The 26,932-nt window shown below is 36.1% G+C and overlaps 1 protein-coding gene across 3 annotated transcripts; it reads right to left on the bottom strand.

Moving 5' to 3' along the window:
- Positions 1 to 2,909: 2,909 nt before the first annotated feature.
- On the bottom strand, positions 2,910 to 25,189 carry LOC117326941 (src substrate cortactin-like). Of its 3 annotated transcripts, XM_033883740.1 has the most exons (15): positions 25,090 to 25,189; positions 23,441 to 23,557; positions 23,222 to 23,295; positions 22,143 to 22,272; positions 20,649 to 20,759; positions 19,256 to 19,310; positions 16,581 to 16,691; positions 15,757 to 15,867; positions 13,633 to 13,743; positions 12,695 to 12,805; positions 9,590 to 9,756; positions 8,909 to 8,975; positions 7,757 to 7,905; positions 5,350 to 5,694; positions 2,910 to 3,888 (listed from the first exon to the last, which is right to left on the bottom strand). In XM_033883740.1, the coding sequence occupies exons 2-15, from the start codon at positions 23,528 to 23,530 to the stop codon at positions 3,808 to 3,810; spliced, it is 1,713 nt and encodes a 570-aa protein (XP_033739631.1). In that variant the 5' UTR covers positions 23,531 to 23,557; positions 25,090 to 25,189; the 3' UTR covers positions 2,910 to 3,807. The 3 variants fall into 3 exon arrangements, with proteins under 3 accessions (XP_033739631.1, XP_033739632.1, XP_033739634.1); XM_033883741.1 differs by lacking the exon at positions 16,581 to 16,691; XM_033883743.1 differs by lacking the exon at positions 15,757 to 15,867.
- Positions 25,190 to 26,932: the final 1,743 nt, after the last annotated feature.

Genomic DNA, 26,932 nt, shown 5'->3' on the forward strand with positions numbered 1-26,932 from the left:
ACAGCTAAATCCACCCCTTTTTCCTGTGATTATTATAAAATAACCAAAACAATATTTCATAAAAAAAGGGCATTTATTTTATTCAATCTAACAATTAAAGTCTTGTCATGAAGTGATTATGTGATTGTACTGACCTTCAAAAATGAAAAAAATATTAACCTTGATGTTAATTCTTCTCAGGTTCATAAAATCACATGTCCACTTCACCAAAAGTCCATAACCAATAATGGTCATGTACATGAATACCCTATGTACATTCCTAACAATCTCTATAACATACCCAGTTGTCATCGACACTTCATGCAAAACATTTACAAGAATCATTGACTAATTTACTTGACCTGAAAATCAGAACTCTTCTTTTTCAGAGAGATATATAGTACAAAGCAATGAGACACCTTAACTTGAAAGGTTATTAATTATTGTGAAACACTCTAAGAGACAAATTGTGATTAAGGGGAGATAATTCCAACAAAAAAGATGTTACAACTAGTTCTGAACTGAAACGTGAGTGTGTCTCTCCTGACCTAAGAGACATATATTTATTTTCCAAGCAAGTTTTCTGCTTCTTTCACTATTCATTACCTTACAATACGGAGAATCTAAAGAGAGACACTTGTCACAGTAACGAAACACATTCTAAAAACACCACATACTAAGTATTTATAGATATTAAAAATATTATACAGAATTTATAGAGCTTACTCTTCATTTAATTATAAGTTCCCTTTTTTATATTTCTGTATATATATATTAAAAATTGATACAAAAACATATATAATATCAGAAAAATTTGGAATGTTACATAACAAAGGAAAGAATTAATAATTTTTTCTATTTTTAAAATGATTTTTCAATAGACACAGTATACGTAGTTACTGTAAGGTGTTGTCACAGAATTGATACAAAATGAACTAAATTTTTATTTTACAAAAAGATTTAAGAAATCGGCTTGCATGAAATGTATACAAATACAAAATACGCTGTGTAACTTTATTTTTCATTATAACAAAGTTTCCGAGAATTTCCTGATAATCTGACAAGAATTACCTACAAAGAATTTTGATTATGTACCTGCAAACTAGAGTTTTTAACAGCAATCGTTTCAGTTCAAAGATCTACCTTGAAGTCTTTTTTTCAAGTTTGAGTTTTTCATCTTAAGTCATAACAAGAATAAATATCAGTGCATGTAATGTGAATATTCAATCAGAAATATTACAGTTTTTGCCAAGACTAATTTGATGGTAAAAATGTTATGTATATATACGAATTGATGATATTTTAGCTTAGTCATACATATCTAAATCAGAGAATATTCTCAAGGTAAAAATCAGTCATATGAAGCATGAGTACATTTAGCAAAAATAAATACATTTTGTACTTCACAATTGAAGAAAATATGTATTTTACAATGTGTAAACATGTAAATATGGGATATGTTATTAGATAAACCAAATTATTTCATTCCAATTCAATTCAACAGACATACCTACCATGCACTCAAAAGCCTGTACATTATGAAAAAATGATTATCAAAGAAACGAAATTACAAAAAAAATATGTTTTTTAATGTTTTGTTTAAAAATTATGTTAAACTAGTAAACAAATATGACTTTCCAACTGATTCGGTAAATTAGTGGACTAACGATCAGATGATTGACTCTTCAAAAGTAAGCGACAGATTCAATAATTTCCACAATAACTGTGAGGTTTCTTAGGAGACAAAATTATTTGAGTGTGACTAATGATTCAACAGTTTGGATTTGGCATCAATACAATAAATTTAAAGATACAAAAAAAGTTTAGGTAATTTTTTGTTAATGGTAACCACATGTGAAATTAAAGAATTTATTGTAAGAGCCTGCTCATTTTGAGGACAAATCATATTATTACATTGTTTTAAAATTTAATATTTCATGCATAAATCTTGACTGACCTGCAGATATTGATACAGGCCTTGAATGTCTTCGTCATTTGTCGTCTGAAAGCTTCATAAAACCACTAGGTCCGTCAATATTTCAGGGTCGTCTGAAAGCTTCATAAAATCACTAGGTCAGTCAGATTTCAGGGTCGTCTGAAAGCTTCATAAAATCACTAGGTCAAGTCAATATTTCAGGGTTGTCTGAAAGCTTCATAAAATCATTAGGTCCGTCAATATTTCAGGTCATCTGAAAGCTTCATAAAATCACTAAGTCAAGTCAATATTTTAGGGTCGTCTGAAAGCTTCATAAAATCATTAGGTCCGTCAATATTTCAGGTCGTCTGAAAGCTTCATAAAATCACTGGGTTCCTCAATATTTTCTAAACTAAACAACTCTGCTCCAACCGGTCCAACAGGCGAGAACATGATAAACGTAAATTACCCAGAACTACAGGTACACCACTGATGAATGGAAAAACACGAGGCCAAACAGTGCCAAATACTAAAAATCCAAAGTTCTAGATTTTAACCAATCAAATTAAAGAAGGATATTGACCAGTTGGTTAATTTAATCTTTGATTCAACCAACCAATCAATGGATGACTTACCTGTTGATATACGGGGACAAAAGAAATGATCATATCTATAAATAGCACATTTGAAAATTGGTGCAGGATTTACGTAAAATTATATAAATAGCAATTTACAAAGTAAATGTATATATAGATATTTATATATATTAAATCGATCCAGGTATTCATATAATCTTATAGACGACTTCCACAATGATCATGTCAGGGTATCAGGCCGACCATCACTGCGCCATTGAAACGTTCTTTTTTAAGAACGCCGATGTGGCGCAGTGGTATAAGCTGTGGGTATTTCTGGCTAGGCGATTGGGTGCCGTAGATCGTGAGTTCGAGGCCCGGTCAGGGCACAAGTCAAACAGTTGTCTTCCTTCGTCATTTGTGTTTCTAAGCTATATATATATATATTTTTTTTTTTTTGCAATTTTAGATCGTGCCAATAGTATACCAAGTGTAAGAATTAAATAATTCAATATACATGTACATGGTAGCAGGCTTCCTCATTGGTCAATAATTCCGGCATGAAACATACATGTGTAAACGTTCTGTAAGAGCTTTGTCAGCCGTGTAGTTTTTACGATGTATATACTGGTAAAAGTACCTTCCTTATTGGATGAAGAAATAAACAAAGGACAAAAGGCCAAAAGGGCCTGCATTGCTCATTTGGTATTCACTGCCTAAATGACTTAAAAGGTCTTTTTGGTTTACCAAGAAAAAGTTGGTTTGAGTGTTTTGACAAATTTTAACCCTTACGACCTTGAGTATGGGTCAAGGTCATTTCTTATCCAAACTTTGTTGGTCTTCATCCAAAGAACCTATTAACTATATTTCAATATTCTGGGACTTTAGGATATTGAGAAGGATTTGTTTACAGGGAAAAGATGACACTGAATTGATGGTTGACAGACGCTGCAACCGCCATCTTAGGACAGGTGAGGTAACAATAAAAATCTCTGAAATGTATAGAGTTGTACAGCTTCCTCACACTCACACTAGCTTTTTCACTTCAAACTTGTACATATTTATATAAAATTTAATGAAACTCTTTCACTCTTAGTCCCTACTGACTGCAGACATTTTTTCTGGAGTGTGTAGGTTCAACTCTCATTGTCCTCATTCCTGGCACGTCATCACAGGAGTAAACCACATAGCACTTCAATAATGCCGTCAATCACATGAAATCTTGTTGGTAGATACTGTTCAAATACATTTTGACAAGATGGATCGACTTTTTGCTGTAAACATTAATTACATGAAACTGGTACGATTGTTCATCACGTTACAAAAGGCACAGTTTGTCTATTTTTGTAACTCCACATAATTTGAAGGGAACAGTCCAACCATTCCATGGCACTCTCCTCTCCACCAGCCTTCATCGATCTGGAGTAGATAATAAACATTTGTGAATTTTAACATACTTTTACTAAAAAAACTAAATGTGTCACTGTGAGTGTTCACCAGGGATGCTCACTGTGAGTGTTCACGTAGGATGTTCAATGAGTGTTCACCAGGGATGTTCACTGTGAGTGTTCACCAAGGATGTTCACCAGGGATGTTCACTGTGATTGTTCACTGTGAGTGTTCACCAAGGATGTTCACTGTGAGTGTTCACAGAGGATGTTCAATGAGTGTTCACCAGGGATGTTCACTGTGAGTGTTCACCAGGGATGTTCACTGTGAGTGTTCACCAAGGATGTTCAATGAGTGTTCACCAGGGATGTTCACTGTGAGTGTTCACCAAGGATGTTCACTGTGAGTGTTCACCAAGGATGTTCAATGAGTGTTCACCAGGGATGTTCACTGTGAGTGTTCACCAAGGATGTTCACTGTGAGTGTTCACAGAGGATGTTCAATGAGTGTTCACCAGGGATGTTCACTGTGAGTGTTCACCAGGGATGTTCACTATGAGTGTTCACCGAGGATGTTCACTGAGTGTTCACCAGGGATGTTCACTGAGTGTTTACCGAGGATGTTCAGTGAGGTGTTCACCGAGGATGTTCACTGTGAGTGTTCACCGAGGATGTTCACTGTGAGTGTTCACCAAGGATGTTCACTGTGAGTGTTCACAGAGGATGTTCACTGTGAGTGTTCACCGAGGATGTTCATTGTGGGTGTTCACCAAGGATGTTCATTGTGAGTGTTCACCAAGGATGTTCACTGTGAGTGTTCACCAAGGATGTTCACTGTGAGTGTTCACTGTGAGTGTTCACAGAGGATGTTCACTGTGAGTGTTCACCAAGGATGTTCACTGTGAGTGTTCACCAAGGATGTTCATTGTGGGTGTTCACCAAGGATGTTCACTGTGAGTGTTCACCAGGGATGTTCACTGTGAGTGTTCACCAAGGATGTTCACTGTGAGTGTTCACCGAGGATGTTCACTGTGAGTGTTCACCGAAGATGTTCATTGTGAGTGTTCACCATTGGTGTGTCACAGTGGTTGTTCACTAATTTAAATATCAGATAAACAATAATGGGAGTTTCTGATTTTTTGACCCAAAATGTGTCCATTGACTTGCAGTGGAAATCAAAATATATATGTATATTCCCTACATTCCTGATAGCCATTTCCTTAATATGACATATTTGCCATTTGTAAGGCATGTTCTGAGGATCATTTAGAAGTGATCAAGAGATTAACTATTTTAAACACAACATAATTGACAAAGTAGAAAAGATTTGATTACACTTTAGTACCGTAATTTAAATACATTGTATTTGGTCCAAGATAATGTTTGACCCAATTACAACTACCAATACATGAAACAGCGAGAAAACAGCCCTTCACAATAATGGAGGAAATCCCAGATACAGCCATTTTTTATAAACGTTTTCGTTACTTACCATTTCAATATTTGTTATAATATCTTCTGGGTCAAAGGTCAATTCATCATCATCTGTGGCTTGATAATCGTACAAAGCTACGGCTGTCATGGCTTCACCCGTTGTAGCAGGTTGTTTGTCCTCGAACTGTTCGTATTCGTCCTCCTCTACTGGTTCAGATGGAGCCGGAGGACTAGGTTCAGGTTCAGCCTGGGGTGTGTATGCCACATCACCATATTCATCCTCTGGTTCAAAACTTTCAACACTTTCCTGAGGTCTGGGTTGCTCCGGTTCAGGTTCTGGTTCAGGTTCTGGTTCGGCTGCTTGTTGTTGTTCTTCCTCCCAGCGTTCTCTATTACGACGTTCCTGAGGGAAATTATAATATATTTAGATAAAATCGACACAATATGGGTTGTCATTTACCAGGAAATATATATACATATCTAAAATATAAAGCAGTATTTGAAGAGGAGATCTATCAAGCCTTTTTGCAAGGTCAGCGTTCATACAGATAATCATGTATTGATTTCAAGGCTCTTTAAGTTATAATTTTTTTTATTCTTCTTAGTTTTTCTCTGGGTACTCCGGCTTTCCTCCAACTCCAAAACCAGGCACGTCCTCAAATGACCCTGGCTGTTAATAGGGCGTTGAACCAAATAAACCAAACCAAACCTTAAGTTATAATTTAGGGCCTTTAGCGTCAAGCTGTTGATATGGACAGAATATTGTAAACCTGTGTCTTTAGGACCAAAGTTTGGGTAGGGCTTATTTGTTTATCATTTAGATATTATCATTTTAAAATTGATGATTCTACAAAAATGAAAGGTTAAAATTTACTTGTGGAAACGGGCTGATTCGTGAATAAATACGGTATACACATTGCTACGACATCGGTGCCTTTTATGGATTTTTCTGACAATCAGAGTATATCATACTTAACTCTTTCCATACTTTGTGTTCTTTCCGGATTCCGGAGTCCATACCGGAAGAAGTTAATAGGCTCGCCCCAAAAAGTTTAAATAGAATAGCAGGCTACATGTGCATTTTTGGTTGTTTTTTTTTCAAATAGAAACACAAAGGTTCGTGTTAACTGTGGACATTATTGAGAAATACTTTACTAAATTAGATCTAGATGTCACATTTAACACTATGAAGTCAAACGTCCTAGACACTGATAACTACATTGAAGATGTAGCAACCCGCCATATTGTTTACATTAACAACCTAATGAGAATAATATCACCTATTACTCCAGTGGAAGAAAACGTAACCTGAATGAAATCAACACAAATTTATCAACCAAATTTTTTGTTTCAAAAGTCTCAAACATCTTTTGTATGGCATTGCATCGGATATTTGTATGTGTCGGGTGCTATTTTTAGCGAATCAACATTTAAATAATGTCAGCTTAGCCTGTCGACTATAGTCAACCATAAGGAAGAGGGAGCTTGAAATTATGTTGACTATGGTCGACAAGGGGGCAGAGGGAGGACATTTTTATGTCGACTATAGTCAACAACGGTACTGAAAGAGTTAAAAACACTGAAGTCAATTTTTCTACATATGTACACCAGGGGTCGACATTAAGGCTTGTCCACTTGTCCAGTACCAAACTAAATTGCTGTCGGACAAGTGAAAGTATCAAAACACTTGTCTGACGGGACAAGTAACAAATATTGTCTTCATGTTGTTTATTTATATTCTGAAATCAACATTCACAAGACTTCACCTTATACCTATGATAAAAAAGAAACGAAAACAAGGATAGTGTACATTAGAAGTGACTTGTTCATAACGAAAATAGTTTAATTCAGAACACTATGCAGATGATAACTAAACTTTCCATGTTTTTCAAAAATATTCAATCAGCCCTTTTGGTGTCTTCGAATTAAATATGTATATTGGAAAAAAGGGAATATGAATAAAAGCGTACAAGGAAATTGCAAGTGAATTTGAAGGACTAAAGTGGCGACAGATGCTGATACTATCAGGTTTGCTATCTATTCCAAGATTTAGCGAATATAGTATTTCAGATATTTATGCACTATTGCATTTCTACAATTATGTTTTAATATGTTTTAGTCAGTTTATTTCTATTCTTATAAGACTAGTTTAGTTTCTGTAAATTGAAATTAGGCAGACAGTAGCATTTTATTTCTTCATTATGTAACTTGGACAAAACACCAATAAATATCAGTAATATAGTTATCATTGCAATGTTATCGTTTTACTGCATGACACACAGACATTGAAAAACATCATTAAACTTAATTGAAAATTTGCAAGTGGGACAAGTGATAATTCCATTTGGACAAGTGAATATATAAATGTTACTTGTCCAAAGTGTCCAAAGGGACAAGTGCAGAAAAAAGTTAATGTCGACCCCTGTACACATATATACATCCTTCATTTTCTCTAACTATCTCACCTCTTCCTTTTGTTTTTGCTCTGCTCTTTCTTTCTCTTCAATTCTTTTCCGTCTTTCCTTTTCTTCTTCTGCTCTTCTTCTTGCCTCTTCTTCATTTGATTTTGCTAAGTTTTCAAATTTGTTTTTTAAATTCTTTGCTCCATCGGAACCTGTATATAAGCAATTAATAAACAAATTTACATAAGTGACCTGAGTGAAAATCAACCTAGTGGTAGGATGTTTGCCCTCAGAGCGACCAATCACTAGTTCGAGCCCCAGCACGGGCAGGGTATTTTTTATTATCCCTTCCTATTACAGATTTGATGCCGTTAGCCACTCAAAGTGAAAGCAGAGGATACTGAGAGGTTTCCATGGAGCTAAAAAACCTAGGTTGTAGTTGTCTTCGGGGTGAAAAACAACGTGAAGGAAGGAGTAGTGTAAAAGTAGCGAGTATTAACCTTACTAGCTCAGACTAGCAGGAATTTCCCTTTAACCTAGTGGCAGGATGTTTGCCTCGAGAGCGAAAGGTTGCTATTCAAGCCCCAACGAGGGGAGGGGATGTTACATAACTCCTTCCGATCAGACAAGGATACTACTTCTAGAGATTATTTACACATGTGACTCAATAGTTGCATTTTATAACTTCATAACTGTGCCGAAGAAAATGAAATAAATGACACTTCTGACAGGGGGGCTAGGAGGTGCTATGTTAACTTTGGTTTGTTTTTGTTTAACGTCCTATTAACAGCCAGGGTCATTTAAGGACGTGCCAGGTTTTGGAGGTGGAGGAAAGCCGGAGTACCCGGAGAAAAACCACCGGCCTACGGTCAGTACCTGGCAACTGCCCCATGTAGGTTTCAAACTCGCAACCCAGAGGTGGAGGGCTAGTGATAAAGTGTCGGTACACCTTAACCACTCAGCCACCGTGGCCCCTTGCTATGTTAACACACTAGCTATATAAAGGTGACTTGAAATAGTACAGAAGTCATCTGTCCAACCAAATTGATTTTCTCTGGGTAAACCGATTTCCTTTCACAGTAAAACCATTCACACCATACCACCCTGGCCAAAAAGAGTGATTAATATAAGTTGAAGTGTGACCTGTTCAGCAATTATTGTAAAATAAATAATGTTAATACTTATACTGGCATTTTAAAAACGTTTGCAACTTACCAGCATTCGCCTGTGTTTTCTGGTAGGAAGACGAGGCGCCAGCCATGTCCTGAAATGACCCAGCCGACTGAAATGTGCCAATATTTTAACTGTTATTAATATGCCTAGATGGTTATTACACCTGCCCTCACTTACTGGCAAAATTCCTTAAATGTTACGTTTTACAGAAATTCAAATGCTTCACACATGGAAATATTTAATAGATTGTCCCCATTTTTTTTAATTATTTTTTTTCCCGTCTTCCTGTACCTTTTATAATTGCTTACCGGTACTTTAAATATTACAAGAGGCCCAATAGGCCTGCATTGCTGACCTGCTACTAAGGCAACTTAATAATTGATCTAGATCATTTATGTAGATGCTACACTGATTACTTCTTCATTCAAATATGTCAGCAATCTTAAATTTACTAATTCAAAAAAATTTGGAGCCCTTCATCCCTGCATTCTCATTGCTAGATATCATCTAGATACAGTATCATTGCCCTGGTAGCCCTTTGCTAATTAGCAAAAAAAAAAAAAAAATGATTCGGAGAGGTGAGGGCTAAAAATTCTGGTATCAATATCATTTAAATGAATATATTTATAGAATAGCAGCAATATCTCCCCTCCTTGTTTAACATAGACTTGACCTGACAAAACATGATTATTTCTGCATGAATCGACATCTACAATGACTAACCCTATCCTGGTTTTCGGAATCGACACCAAACTTTCCACCAAATCCCTTCTTCATGTCCGTCTGCGACTCGTGTAGGTCAGTCTTGCCCATCTGTTCGTAACTGGCCGCAGACGCATCTTGTCGATCCTTCTGTACCCCAAATTTACCTCCAAATCCTTTGGAATAATCTGCAAATCACCACACACTGTCACAGCGACTTGGAACAAACTTTTAACCCACTGTCCATATATATTTATATATTGAACTTTAAACATCCTGTTCCTAAGCAATAAAACAATCGCCTGAAGATGATCTAGAGGCTTGAAAGCACTAGCGATAATGTTGTGTTGGTTTTCTTTTATTTTTTCTTTTGATATATATATGGATAATGAGTCTGGAATGTGTCAGGTCCCTGTGTATAGCTTTATTTATTTTTCATACATTTTGAAATAGAGTTAACGTTTGTTGCTGCCAACAGAAATATCTTGAAAATCCTTTGTGACTCAAAGTTAATTTGTTAATTTCTAAGGTTCTGATTCTATTTGAGTTAAACTAGGAACATCACAAAACACAGTTAAAAATATCGAAATGATGTAAGTTTAGAAATATTTTAAAACTGAATTTTTTTTCTGTGAGCTTTGTGAAACTGAACTTTTGTAAAGAAATTACTTCTGAAAGAAAGAACAGGAATGTCCTTTGTATGAGACAGGTAATACCCAGTAAGTTTTGGTGTTACAATTATTGTGACATAGCAATACCTGACAGTAAAAACGACATTAAATATACATATTGTATAAATGATTTGTTTTAAGGGTGTATGCCACCTTACACATAAACATTTGTTTTAAGGGTATATGCTACCTTACATATTATATATTTGTTTTAAAGGTATATGCTACCTTACATATTATATATTTGTTTTAAGGGTATATGCTACCTTACATATTATAATTATATTTGTTTTAAGGGTTTATGCTACCTTACATATTATATATTTGTTTTAAGGGTATATGCTACCTTACATATTATATACAGTATAACTCCTTTATAACGCCACCCGTTATAGCGCCAAACTCACTTATCGCCACACATTTAGAAAAAACAGATTTCTCTCCACGTTAATACACCCGTTTTAGCGCCAAACACACTTATCGCCATCCGCCACACATTTTTCAAAACAAATGTTCAATTTCCCCTTACCGCATCCCCGATAGGTCCGCCAGGTAATTTCACTCGGCTAAAAATAGAATTGTGTTTACAGCCGATCAGCAGTTAAAATCATGTGTTATCGAGTGAGACGTTGTTCACACCCTGCACACTCATTTACCTTTAAATGTAATCACTGTGGTCAGTCTATTGTCCATGCATTTCATAACTCATTTTTACCATGGCTTCTCTCAAGAGAAAACGTACTGCGTTGGATATTGACAAAAATCTCAAATAATCAAATATGCCGAGTCTCATCCAACGGCTACGCATAGACAGAAAGGAAGCACCAGTTTTACTATTAAACACTGCCATCAGATTTGTAAAAAATGGCTGGGATTACGTGACCCCTCAGACAATCATTAATTGTTGGTGTCACAGCGGTTTAGTCACGCGCAACGATGAAGCAAGTGAACGTCAATCACTGGAGGTCCCGGATGTAGAACTTGGGAATTTATTAAACACACAAGATGACCTGGACTTAGATCCAGAATTACGTCTTACAGTAAGACAATTTGTGGACATGGACAAACATTTACAACCAACAGAGGTCATTCCTGAAAATGAAATCGTGAAATCGGTAACTGAAACTAATGACAGTGACTCAGACGATGAACGACAGGAAACACACAAATGACCCCGCCCCCAACATTCACGGAAGCAAAGCGTGCTATAGAAACTGTAATCAAATTTTTAGAATACCAAACGAGTACTGTATCAAGTGACATAGACAAATGTGTATCTATCCAAAACAACATGAATAATATTTCACAGTGTTCTGCAAAACAGAAAACAATGTACGACTTTTTGAACATGTAAAATATTTACAGTGACATGATCGTTGTTATTGTCGACGTCGGACTCCTAGCCGTGAATAATTTTGACTGATTTTACTAATGTGTTTGATGCAATCAATCTATTTCTACATATATTTAAAATGTCAAATTGTATGATAATAAAAACATATTTTGTATATATTTTGCGAATTTTTAACATCATTTCTACAATATAAAAGGTACACGTTGATCCAACACTGCCTTCTTAAAACATGTCGGGCCTATCTCATTATTGGATCAAATTCGTTATTTCGCCAAACTCGATATAACGCCAAAATCTCCCAGAACAAAAGGTGGCATTATAATGGGGGTTTACTGTATTTGTTTTAAAGGTATAAGCTACCTTACATATTATATATTTGTTTTAAGGGTATATGCTACATTACATATTATATTATTTTTATCAGGAGTATATGTTATTTTACACATTAAAAAGTGAAACAAATATTGATAAGTTAATAGATTGAAAAATATTGAGGTAATATTCCATGACAGTGAAAAAAATACAAATTTGATTGTGAACAATATGGATATATCTTTCAGTAATACAGTAAGGCTCAAAAGATGTCACCAGTTTTTATGGAGAGGCATGCTATACAATATGGTGACAATAAATAAGGTTATGCTGTATTGTCCATTGTTCTGGAGATACAGTATACAGCATCATTTTACCATCCTCGTCATCAGTCCAAGACCTGTCCATCGACTCGTCCTCTGTTAAGAACAGTCTAGTTCATTTAAATGTTTGTAGTAATCATTCTGAGTCACTGGAATGCTTACTCTGACTTCACAGCATAATTTTTTTTTTATTTTCTCTTTGTGTTGTTTTACATTTCACAAGATAGAGACTTTAATCAAGATTATGTAATGCTCTGATCATATATTACAATTAAAGGAGCTGGAAAGAATTTTAAAATCATTATGTGGTTTAGAACATTGATGGAAGGGACAATTGGGAAATTTGACTTGAAGAAACCTTTATCGGACGAGGGACGTATATATAGCTGGTGATATTCTGTTCTGGAAATCAAGTTTATCATGTTACAGCTTTTTGTGGGGCTTTTTTTAATAATTTGTAGCTGACCTTTTTGTGATTCGTGCTGCTCCAGTTTCTCCTGGTGGTCGTATCCCAGGGCTGACCTGTCCATATTTTCCTTCTGCACACCATATTTTCCTCCGAATCCCTTGGAATAATCTAAAGGAACAAGTCAGGATCAGTTAAACAGATCTAAGTATTGTGAGGTAAGACAGAAAGAAAAAAATTAAGACAATGTTATACCTCAACTTAACACATAAGCATGATGTGTGCAAGTAACTAAATAATTTGTTATTTAATCATTGAACGGCTTTCAGTTGGCATTCATAGTCAATATGAATGCCAACTGGACGGAGGCAAATTCCATGAAGCGTGCTAGCGCTTCATGTTGAATTTGACTCTGTCCAGTTGGCATTCATATTGACTATGAATGCCAACTGAAAGCCGTTCAATGCTTATATTTACCATCTGCGATTTTTTATTTGTTGTGCGATTTTTTTTTGAAATTTTCAGTTGGCAGTTCATAAGCTAGTGAACTCGCAACTGAATTGGTAGGGTTATATAGTGGCAGTGCCATACAATGGTAAATGCTTATAATTTGAAAGTTGTGGGTGGGGTTGTTACCAGGCAAGGGCCTAATGCTTAATAAATATAGTATTGCTTTGTATTTCCATTGAAAAAAATATCAACTTCAGACTTTTTCCTCTGTCAAAGTTTTTTTTATCAGGTTTATAAACCATGTATCAACCTTATCAAAAGGTTATAATTGTATAATAGCACTAATACATTTGTATTTACCTATATAGGTACAATGAAAGAGTCCATTTCAATATCAAACTTTGATAAACTATACACGGTGAGATAGTCAATTCTTATTTGGATGATAATTGCATTTTCTATTGTTTTATACTGGCATTATTTCATAAATTTTTAGAAAAAATAATTGTGAATTTTAATATGCTTTGTAATCATGAATATGCTTTCACCTTTTTGTGACTCATGCTTTTCCAGTTTTTCCTGATGTTCATAGCCCACTGCTGATTTGTCCATGTTATTTTTCTGTACGCCAAATTTTCCTCCAAATCCTTTGGAATGATCTGAAAAGGAAAAAAAAGAATTGTGTACTTCTACAGGGACGAGTAGATCTGAGGGAAACATTGTAATTTGTATACAATTCATACTACAGGTAAATAAATATATTCTAGGTCTTTCAACAGTTTCCATACTTTCAATCTTTGCTGTTTCTATACTCTCAACCTTTGCTGTTTCTATATACCCTCAACCATTGCTGTTTCTATACCCTCAACCTTTGCTGTTTTTGTACTCTCAACCTTTGCTGTTTCTGTACTCTCAACCTTTGCTGTTTCTATACTCTTAACCTTTGCTGTTTTTATACTCTCAACCTTTGCTGTTTCTATACTCTCAACCTTTGCTGTTTCTATACTCTCAACCTTTGCTGTTTCTATACTCTCAACCTTTGCTGTTTCTATACTCTCAACCTTTGCTGTTTCTGTACTCCCAACCTTTGCTGTTTCTGTACTCTCAACCTTTGCTGTTTCTATACCCTCAACCTTTGCTGTTTCCATACTCTCAACCTTTGCTGTTTCTATACTCTTAACCTTTGCTGTTTCTATACTCTCAACCTTTGCTGTTTCCATACTCTCAACCTTTGCTGTTTCTATACCCTTAACCTTTGCTGTTTCTATACTCTCAACCTTTGCTGTTTCTATATACCCTCAACATTTGCTGTTTCTATACTCTCAACCTTTGCTGTTTCTATACTCTCAACCTTTGCTGTTTCTATACTCTCAACCTTTGCTGTTTCTATACCCTCAACCTTTGCTGCTTCTGTACCCTCAACCTTTGCTGTTTCTATATTCGTAACCTTTGCTGTTTCTATACTCTCAACCTTTGCTGTTTCTATACTCTCAACCTTTGCTGTTTCTATACTCTCAACCTTTGCTGTTTCTATATTCCCTCAACCTTTGCTGTTTCTATACTCTCAACCTTTGCTGTTTCTGTACTCTCAACCTTTGCTGTTTCTGTACTCTCAACCTTTGCTGTTTCTATTCTCTCAACCTTTGCTGTTTCTATACTCTTAACCTTTGCTGTTTCTGTACTCTCAACCTTTGCTGTTTCTATACTCTCAACCTTTGCTGTTTCTATACCCTCAACCTTTGCTGTTTCTATACCCTCAACCTTTGCTGTTTCTATACTCTCAACCTTTGCTGTTTCTATACTCTCAACCTTTGCTGTTTCTATACCCTTAACCTTTGCTGTTTCTATACTCTCAACCTTTGCTGTTTCTATATACCCTCAACCTTTGCTGTTTCTGTACTCTCAACCTTTGCTGTTTCTATATACCCTCAACCTTTGCTGTTTCTGTACTCCCAACCTTTGCTGTTTCTGTACTCCCAACCTTTGCTGTTTCTGTACTCTCAACCTTGCTGTTTCTATACCCTCAACCTTTGCTGCTTCTATATTCTTAACCTTTGATGTTTCTATACCCTCAACTTTTGCTGTTTCTGTACTCTCAACCTTTACTGTTTCTATATTCTTAACCTTTGCTGTTTTTGTAATCTCAACCTTGCTGTTTCTATATCCTCAACCTTTGCTGTTTCTCATTGGAATCAGTATTAAAATTCATTGTGATCAGTATTAAAATTAAGTTTAATGTCTTATATTTTTCAAATTTTTCACCAATTAGTGACCTTCATGTCAGTTTTCCAACTTATGTTTATGTTTACCTAACTCTAGTCAGTTTTCTGGTGTTTATGTTTGCCTTCATCATGTCAGGCCTCACTCTTGTCAATTTTCTGACTTGTTTATGTTTGCCTAACTCTTGTCAGTTTTCTGACTTGTTTATGTTTGCCTAACTCTTGTCAGTTTTCTGACTTAGTTTATGTTTGCCTAACTCTTGTCAGTTATGTTTAGGTTTTCCTTGATCTTGTCTGGTTCTGTCTCTCATTTTTGTTTGCCTAACTCTTGTCTGTTTCTGTTGAGTATTTGCCTAACTTCTGTCTATTCCTCACTATTATGATGGCTTTTCATAGTTTGATTATTGGTTTACTCAACTCTCAAAATATGACCCATCTTTTCATTATAGTTACCTGTTTGTGACTCATGTTTGCCTAACTTCTCCTGGTGGTCCCATCCCACAGCTGATCTGTCCATATTTTCCTTCTGGACACCATACTTTCCTCCAAATCCTTTGGAGTAATCTAAAGATGGAGGAACATACAAAATTGGTTTAGATATACATGCTGCATATACATGACACTGTGTCTGTAAATGAGAACTCTGATGTTTCAGGATACATGGCTTAAACATCTAAATTATCAAGTAAAAAAACATGCATTTTCTCAGTAACATTGTGGGTTGTAGCATCCAGGAGCAAATTCAATATCGTGCAGTCAATACCATTAGTAAAAAACTTAAACATTCAATTTTGTTAGTAAAACTTTCTTGAAATTAAATGTGAATCTGACAAAACATTATAAACGTGTAACATAGGCACAAGCTTCTATCCTAGTGACAAACTGGAAATACATACTATTGTTTCTTGCTGGTGACTCATATTTGCTGAGTTTGACCTGTTTGTTACTCATACTTGCTGAGTTTGACCTGTTTGTTACTCATACTTGCTGAGTTTGACCTGTTTGTGACTCATATTTGCTGAGTTTGACCTGTTTGTGACTCATGTTTGCTGAGTTTTACCTGTTTGTTACTCATACTTGCTGAGTTTTACCTGTTTGTGAATCAAGTTTGCTGAGTTTGACCTGTTTGTGACTCATATTTGCTGAGCTTGACCTCTCTGTGAATCGTATTTGCTGACTTTTACCTGTTTGTGACTCATTTATGCCCAGTTTTACCTGTTTGTGACTCATTTATGCCCAGTTTTACCTGTTTGTGACTCATTTATGCCCAGTTTTACCTGTTTGTGACTCATGCTTGTCAATTTTTTCCTTGTGGTCGAATCCGACAGCTGCTTGATCCACTCTGTCTTTTTGTACGCCATACTTGCCGCCAAACCCAGTGGAATAATCTACACACAGGAAAAACAACACACATTCCATAACATATACATGCATGTTAGTAGGCTTTAGGTTAGTAAAAATCCTATAACTTCAGTTAATCAATTGATAATAAAATCTTAAAAAATCAATCTTGAACATTTCTTTTAAGAAAATTTTCAATAAGACTCACATCATCCAGGAATAGTTCTTCTTTTTTTGGTGTCAATTACAATTATATTAAAAATAAAATCAAAATAAATCACAGACTAGGTTATAACCAGTGACTAACAGGAACTTATCAGATTATATCAGTCACACCTGACAAGGCATGTCAGTCACACCCAACAAGGCATGTCAGTCACACCCGACAAGGCATGTCAGCCACACCCGACAAGGCATGTCAGTCACACCCGACAAGGCATGTCAGTCACACCCAACAAGGCATGTCAGTCGCACCAGACAAGACATGTCAGTCACATCCAACAAGGCATGTCAGTCACACGCGACAAGGCATGTCAGTCACACCCGACAAGGCATGTCAGTCACACCCGACAAGGCATGTCAGTCACACCCGACAAGGCATGTCAGTCACACCCGACTACGCATGTCAGTCACACCCGACAAGGCATGTCAGTCACACCCGACTACGCATGTCAGTCACACCATACAAGGCATGTCAGTCACACCTGACAAGGCATGTCAGTCACACCCGACAAGGCACGTCAGTCACACCCGACAAGGCATGTCAGTCACACCCAACAAGGCATGTCAGTCACACCCGACGAGGCATGTCAGTCACACATGACGAGGCATGTCAGTCACACCCTACAAGGCATGTCAGTCACACCCTACAAGGCATGTCAGTCACACCCGACAAGGCATGTCAGTCTGACACGACAAGGCATGTCAGTCACACCCGACAAGGCATGTCAATCACACCAGACAAGGCATGTCAGTCACACCCGACATTGCATGTCAGTCACACCCGACAAGGCATATCAGTCACACCCGACAAGGCATGTCAGTCTGACACGACAAAGCATGTCAGTCTGACACGACAAGGCATGTCAGTCACACCCGACAAGACATGTCAGTCACACTTGACAAGGCATGTCAGTCGCACACGACAAGGTATGTAAGTCCCACACGACAAGGCATGTCAGTCCCACGGCAAGGCATGTCAGTCACACACGACAAGGCATGTCAGTCACACACGACAAGTCATGTCAGTCACACCCGAAAAGGCATGTCAGTCCCACGGCAAGGCATGCCAATCACAAACGACAAGGCATGTCAGTCACACCCGACAAAGCATGTCAGTCATACAAGACAAAGTATGTCAGTCACACCCAACAAGGCATGTCAGTCACACCCGACAAGGCATGTCAGTCACACCCGAAAAGACATATCAATCACACCCGAAAAGACATGTTAATCAAACCCGACAAGGCATGTCAGTCACACAACAAGGCATGTCATTCACACACGACAAGACATATCAGTCACACACGACAAGACATGTCAGTCACACCTGACAAGGCATGTCAGCCACACACGACAAGGCATGTCAGTCACACGACAAGACATTGAAGTAACACACAACAAGCTGGGTTAGAGACATACACTGTTGCAGTTTGTTTCACTAACAACTGTTAGGTGTTAAACAGTATGACATTATGATTATTATACTTTTGACATCACAGATAGATAATTCAGTCGTAAAGAACTGTTACAGTTGACCACAGATGTTCTTTAAGATCTTATCAACATAAAATGCTTCAGAGATAATTATGCTAAAATTTTCATTTTTCAATAAAGATAGGAAAACAATAAGTATGTAATATATGTAGACTAGTACAGTAGATAAAGTGTAACACTTATTGACAGTATCAACGACCTTGACCTTTAGCCTTCTTAATTAAAAATTCTTAAACAATCAAGTAAATTAATTTTTAATGCAATTAGCTCTGCAAAATTCATGCTAATTTGAACACACATACATGCTGTTATTTTTCAAACAAACAGGTAATAGTATAATTCATGTTTTAAACAAGTTCCGTAAATTTCTTATTTGATCAGGTAAAAATATTACTGAATGTGGTAACTAAGCAACTGTTTTAGAAAATTAAAATATTTACCCTTCCTTAAATTCTGAAACAATTTACCTTCAATCTGTAACCTATATTGCCAGAATAATTTGAATTTTAAGCAGATACATTTCTACAGTTCTAATTATTTCACATACTAACCCGACCTGTAGTGGAGGGTTGGCTTGGTATGTAAAGTAATAGTTGTATTCAAATAACAAGTAATATTTTTTATTACATTCTTCTTATTATTTTTTATTATATTTATGATATAATGACTGACAATGTATATATTAAACCTAAAATGAACTTCATATGTATTTATTTAATAAGGGAAAAAAAAAAAAAAAAAATGTGGGTAAGAAAAAACTTTTCGATGCTGCTGAAAATTAAAGTCTATTTATACCCAGTACAGATACATGTACCAGTAATACAACTATTGTTACAGCTGGAGATACTCCTCAAACAATAGCAGTCATAAAATAATATGTATACTGTTATTGTACCTTTTTGTGATGCATGTTTCTCTGTTTTTCCTGCATATTCAAAGCCAACTGCAGACTGAAAAATACGAAACAACAGTTTAACATAAAATCTAAATATAAGACACTTTAAGTTGTATGGACCAAATGAATACCATATATAAAATTAAGCCAGATTTACCACAAAAACTTTATTGTTCTGCCCAAAATCTGCCGATACGACTGTGTAATGATTAAGTTGATAACCCCAATTATAATGTGTTGGTATTGAATAAAAATATAATGTTCTTTCTTGCATTACCACCATTGTGTATAATTTCTAAAACACCGATCTTTTGTTTAAGTGTAAAAATTTTTCGTTTCTTGCTGGCTGCTGAGGATGTTCAGCCATCTTTGTAATAAATTGTTTTCATTACCGACAACGATGCGCACACATACAGGTAACAGGGGAGGTCACTCTAATGGAATTTCATCACGTTGTCGTATACTGTAGGCCTACGTTGTACGTACAATTTAATAATAGCTTTGTATAATGGATACATCGTCTACAGATTCCACAATATATTAAATTTGTGAAAATCACAACAAACCCTTTGTCTACAAAAGGTAGGAGTAATTATCTTGTTTGTAAAAACATCGGTGGAATGTCTTAATGAAACGTTGCAAAAATCTTGGTCTTTCACGAGAGGGATACCAAAGTACATTTCAAGTTTTTGGGACATGATTAAGCGGTCGTTGGTCGGGTTAGCGGGGTGGTCGTTTAGAAGGGGTAATTTATCGTTGGAAAACGTCGGTGAACGCGAAACTTGGTCGCATACAGGGAGTGGTCGTTCTTGAGAGTGGTCGTAAATAGGGGGACCACTGTATTTTGTTTAGAATCCTATTAACAGCCAGGGCCATTTAGGGGCTTGTATGGTCTTGGAGGTGGAGATAAGCCGGAGTACCCGGAGAAAAACCACTGGCCTACGGTCAGTACCTGGCAACTGCCCCACGTAGGTTTCGAACTCGCAACCCAGAGGTGGAGGGCTAGCGATTAAGTGCCTGGACACCTTAAACACTCTGCCACCGCAGCCCCAAGCGGGGAGGCCTCTGTATAAACTTAACAAACTTAATTCATAGTCATCAAAAGTATTGTTTTCAGTGAATCAGTCCCTTAATCAAGATTTTAAAGACACTGAACAGTTTCATTTACCAATACACACCAATTTGCTTTTGACAGGCTACTCTTGTTTAAAAGCGACTGAGTGGTAGCAGCATAGTTGGCTGAATAATTTATTTCTTCAAATTAAAATGTCAATTTGTAGGTTTTCATAGATCTAAATATAATTAAGCTAATATCCATTTGAAATCTAAAACAGAAATTTCCGAACGATTGTGTTCTGATTTAGGAGCCCTGATAATGTTTATTTGATTTTACCTGATCTCGTCGATCCTGCTGGACACCGTATTTGCCACCAAAGCCTTTAGCTGTATCTGCTACACTGCTGTGCTTCTCCAAGTTAGCTACATATTCATTCCCTACAGCAACCTGTCCAAAATAAGATAATTTTACATTATTTGCCTCATTTCATATTATTACAGATGATATTTGCCTCAAGTCAAATGGGCCTAAAGGAAAATGATCGCTATAAAATTGACATCTTCATCTAAATACTTCTGATTTAGTTTAGAGTTGTCTTCCTTTTAAATGTTTATATACTTTCAGAAACAATTAAATCAATCAATACCCTCATGCATTCTTCATTCTTGTGCAGTTTCCTATTATGTCATCAATTGTCGTGTCCTAGTGAAAGTGTCTTCTGTTCTTGTGTACTAGTGTAAGTGTAGTCAGTTGTTGTGCACTATAATGAAAGTGTCATCAGTTCTGGTGTACTAGTGAAAGTGTCATCAGTTTTGGTTGACTTGTGAAAGTGTCATCAGTTCTTGTATATGAGTGAAAGTGCCATCAATACTGGTGTAACAGTGAAAGTGTCATCAGATAGTGTGTACTAGTGAAAGTGTCATCAGATATTGTGTACCAGTGAAAGCATCATCAGATATTGTGTACTAGTGGAAGTGTCATCAGATATTGTGTACCAGTGGAAGTGTCATCAGATCTTATGTACCAGTGGAAGCGTCATCAGATAGTGTGTACTAGTGAAAGTGTCATCAGATATTGTGTACTAGTGGAAGTGTCATCAGATATTGTGTACCAGTGAAAGCATCATCAGATATTGTGTACCAGTGGAAGTGTCATCAGATCTTATGTACCAGTGGAAGCGTCATCAGATAGTGTGTACTAGTGAAAGTGTCATCAGATATTGTGTACTAGTGGAAGTGTCATCAGATATTGTGTACCAGTGAAAGCATCATCAGATATTGTGTACTAGTGGAAGTGTCATCAGATATTGTGTACCAGTGAAAGCATCATCAGATATTGTGTACCAGTGGAAGTGTCATCAGATATTGTGTACTAGTGGAAGTGTCATCAGATATTGTGTACCAGTGGAAGTGTCATCAGATCTTATGTACCAGTGGAAGCGTCATCAGATAGTGTGTACTAGTGAAAGTGTCATCAGATATTGTGTACTAGTGGAAGTGTCATCAGATATTGTGTACCAGTGAAAGCATCATCAGATATTGTGTACCAGTGGAAGTGTCATCAGATCTTATGTACCAGTGGAAGCGTCATCAGATAGTGTGTACTAGTGAAAGTGTCATCAGATATTGTGTACTAGTGGAAGTGTCATCAGATATTGTGTACCAGTGAAAGCATCATCAGATATTGTGTACCAGTGGAAGTGTCATCAGATATTGTGTACCAGTGGAAGTGTCATCAGATATTGTGTACCAGTGGAAGTGTCATCACTTATAGTGTACCAATAAAAATGTGTCATCAATTATGTGTAGTTTACAAGACATCATAAATTACCTTATCCATACGGTCCTTCTGTACACCAAACTTTCCACCATAACCAAATGATGACTTGGGTCCTTTCTCAAACTCAGTTTTCTTGATGTTCTTATCATCAATGGCAACATCTTTCCTTAGATCTTCCATTCTAAAATATCAAAATTATTTGAATGTAAAACTGTCAGTTATATTCTTCATTAGTAAAACTTAAATCTTCTGTGGATGTAGAAAATGTTAACAAGTCTTAACGTTACCAGGGATCATTAATGAAGTTAGAACTTACCCCAAATTACTAAATCATGCTATTAATATATTTAGTACCTACAAAATATCAGGATGTCATAGTAGAGATTGCTTAGACATTGTACATCTGTATTATACAAAATATATTTGTCGATTGGTAAAATATCTTAATTCTGCCCAATCAGATTTTCCAACATCTATCATTGGAGTGCAATTTTGGTAAATTCCATTATCCAGCCATTATCAAACTGTTCAGTCAATTCAGTCTGCCATTTTTTCAGGGGACAAATTCCTTCTTTTTTTTTTTTTTTTTTTTTAAATTCTGTCCAGGAATTTCCCGACTTTCAGTTGGAGGTATATTCCAAATATCAAGATGTCCTCAAAATCTCAATACATCTTAGATTTGTCAAATTTTGGTTCCGTCAGATTTTTATTGTAATTCTGAAATCTGAATCCATCTGGACTTTTTTGATGGGTTTGTTTGTTGCGGTCATTTTGAGGTAGAATCTCCTTGTAGTTGTTGGTGACTACCTCACTGAACAACATACAGGAGGCCCATCGCATGCAATCAAGATCAGTTACGGTAAAGTGTCTTGCCCAAAGACACAACCACATCAGCACAGACCAACCTGTTTGTCAGCTTTTCGAGAAAAACATGGCTAGTTTTTGATTGGTTCAAACTTCAGGCAAAAATTCTTGAGATTTTGCTCATTTTTTGGTGAGTAAATTACACCGATATAGATATTTTCACCCATTTTATGGTGTTTTTAGAGTGCATGAATTACATTAGAGTCTAAATCACACTGATTTTTATGGTATTTGACATATGACCTCAGTATCAGAGCAGGAAATACCTGATTGAGGCCTGGTGACCTGATCCTTCTACTGTCTTGGCACCCCATCTCTGGTCCGCCTCACTCACATCATTCTGAAAATAAAGTTATAAATAAAATATCTGATATCAAAATGTCCAGGATTAGAGTTAATTAGAATCTATATGTAATTTGAACACAACTGCTACTGAAATTTCACAATTTCTTGAAGCTATACTATATATCTAATTCACAACTTACAACAAAGTCTGGATCAGTCTCCCAATCATCGTCTTCTTCTGCAGGAGGGGCATTAGATTTGACGTTGTGTCCAACACTCGATTTCCACATCTTGTTTGATTTGTACGTTGATTATTACTATAAAATATCAAAATATTAAGAATGTCACAAACAATCTTCACACCTGATGCTATATGTGAGTTTTGTTCTGTTTTGTTTTTGTTTAACAATTTTTCATTCAAGTTTACATACATTTTTGATAATTTGAGTGTATTTGATGTGTAGAAAGGAATAATGGATAATTTGAACAGATGTTTATTAGACCTTAAACTACTTTAAATTCAGAAATTGTCTCCTCGTCATAGTTTGCTTTCAAAAGTGAAAAACATGTTTAATTAAAGACAATTTTACTTATATTTTCTTTTGTAATTCTTTAAATGCATGTTTAAGATTTAATCATTTAAATTATTCAAGTTGTGATGACACATTTACCTGATAGTAAAACTCAAAAAAAAAGAGAAAGAGACTCTTTTCGTTTTATGTGTGGCAGCTGGTTTTAATTGTAAATAGTGTACATAGTGATATGGTCACCTTTTAGCTTTACCCTAGGGGGAATTTCCCTATAGCTCAGTCGGTAAAGTGGAGGACAAGTAAGCAAAGGGTCGCTGGTTCGATCCTCGTTGGAGGCACATACTACTCTCTTTCCTGTTACATATGTAATGATTGAATGCCTCATGCATTTTATGTTCCGTCTTAATAATCTATCCTGGTTGGACTATCACAATATTTATACAGGGTTCATTTTGATTGTAATATTGGAATATCATGCATAGTTGGACACCTAGCAATATCCTTACAGATGATTCATATGAGAGTAGCAATTATCACTATGGGCTATATAGTATAACATTTCAAAAAGCCAACCTATACTTAGTTGGGGTCGCGATCAGGGTATTCCCTTTCTGTGGAGAGCCTTAAGCTTTCAACAAGCAAGTCACACACAGATTAAATGAAAGTTTTAATAAATAATTCCCTTTTTTTTTTTTCAAGTTTTCCCTTTTTGAAATTAAACAGCCATGAGATATATAGTTTGTAAAGCTCAAATTTCCTCTGGCCCCGATACCAGACTTGGACATTTTGACAGCTACATGTCTAGTGCAGAGAAACTTGAGCATTAGTTTTTAATATTTTTACGAAAATAAACTACATTATGTGTATTTAGGTAACAATTTGATTGGCTGGGACCCTCTTTGTGATGTTATAATGTTCTCCACTTTGCAAAGGAAATTGGCAGTAAGGCGGGTCATGATCAACCTCTCCATATGTTTTTCTATTCTTTGTAATTTGACTATTTGTATATATAATTAATAAGTTGCTGTAAAAGCAGATCTACGTTTAAATTCTTGCAAATTTATTAAATTTTCGTTGTTGACAAGAATAACTCTAATTTCTGGCTGTGATTTGTTTAATTCATACACAACAATAACTGTTTTCATCTTGTTTACAGTAGTCAGTATCTGTAAACTAGCCGGCTGAAAATCTGACATGAATCACCACGATCATGTCATAGAAATGACTCGTTTAATCCAGTTCTTTCAAAACAAATGCTTTTCGTGTGGTAAGAGAAGAATCGCATTTACGTTATTTTTCTGTTGTCGTTCAACACTTACAATTAAACTATTTTACTGGCGTTGAAATCTTCGTGAAGAAGGTTTGTTATCTTTCTGCCTTCTTCTTCCTTGTGGGCACACTGCGGACTTCCTACTTCCTGTCATGTCACATGACTTAAGCGATAGTTTCGTATTTTTCTACCGGAAGTAGCTTTAGGTGATGAAAATGAAAGTAGAAAAGTTCCCGATTTACTAAAGTATGAATTTTATATTTGTATCAGTGTACCCCCGCATTTTAAATAGGGACACTAGATATAGTCATAACTGTTTTGAGGATGTTAAACTACCAAGTTAATAACATATTTGTGATTTTGCTGTGTGGAAAAAGTCCAGAGAATGATTGATGAAATTGTACTGTGTCGGTGATTTTGCGACCTCTGTGCGGGCCATTAAGCGATCTTTTGCGAATGGACCTAAGGTCAATAGGTTCTTTGGTTCAAAGAATGAAAGTGAAAAGTTCTAGAAACAGTTAGAGGTTTGATGTAAGTACTTCTTTGATGCATAACTTGATAAGCATTTTAATTACCTTTTTATCAATTATCATTTAAATATTTTATTTCAGGTTCATAGACAGAAAACCAAGCTTTTCCGTATTGTCTTTGGCTGCCTCTTCTTGCGACAACTAAACAGAATGTCTATAAAATGCACAAGCGGTTTTTGCGTACATCATACCTAGACAAGTGGTTAAGTTGCGTTCAACCATTATTAACCATTACAATGTGTTGTTGTTGTTTCTCCAACAATAAAAGACTTTGAAATAAACCTTGATATCCACTGGAAGGACCTTGATTTGAGATACAACCATTTGGTGGGTTACAACACAACATTTTAATTCAATAATTGCGATATGGATATCATATCATATATCATATAATGTTATAGATATTAATTACATTGTCTTTCAGTTAAATGATATGCTTAGTTACACTAATTAAAACACCTGCCGATTTCCATTAAGTGCCACGAGAATGGGGGCTAATTAATAACAGCATTTTGTTCATACCTGTAAAATTCTATCCTGAGTTCCCTCCCTTGGGAACCCATCATCAGACATGTGGCCATTTTGACAGAAAAATACCCTTTGTAGAACGAGCTCACTACTATACATGTATTTAACATTTTTTTCTTGTTTCAATATGAATGTAATTGAATTATATAATCAGTGTATATGATTTTATTTCTTAACATCCTTGTTTGGTTTGGTTTGGTTTTATTGGTTTAACGTCCTATTAACAGCTAAGGTCATTTAAGGACGTCCTCCCGTGCGTGCGACATGCATGCGTGTGGTGAGTGCGTATGTGTGTTTTGGGAGGCTGCGGTATGTATGTGTTAAGTCTCCTTGTGATAGGCCGGAACTTTTGCCATCCTTGTGATGTGGCTTATAAGTATGAAAATTGTTATCCTGTTCCAACTTACTGAGACAAGATATCTCTCATTAGGGCCATGCTATTGTAAAAAAACTTTCATCAAATTTATGTTTACCAATTGATTCATTTTCTTCAGTTTTATACTGACACAAAAACATCTGAATATATTATTACCTTGAATGGCATCATCAGTAAATTCCTTCACATCCTTATCATCTTTCTCAGATTTATTTGTTTGCTTGTTGGGTTTTACAGCTCGTGAACAGCCAGGGTCATTTTGAGGTGGGTTCTCCTTATAGTAGTTGGTGACTACCTCACTGCACAACATACAGGAGGCCTGTCGCATGCAATCCAGAGCAATTAAGGTAAAAGTGTCTTGCCCAAAGATACAATCCCAATGGCACAGACCGGCCTGTTTCTCAGCCTCCATGGAAAAAAACCCATCACAGTCGGGAACGTCAAACCACACACCTCGG

The sequence above is a fragment of the Pecten maximus genome, chromosome 5 (assembly GCF_902652985.1).
Source record: "Pecten maximus chromosome 5, xPecMax1.1, whole genome shotgun sequence".
Classification (NCBI taxonomy): domain Eukaryota; kingdom Metazoa; phylum Mollusca; class Bivalvia; order Pectinida; family Pectinidae; genus Pecten; species Pecten maximus.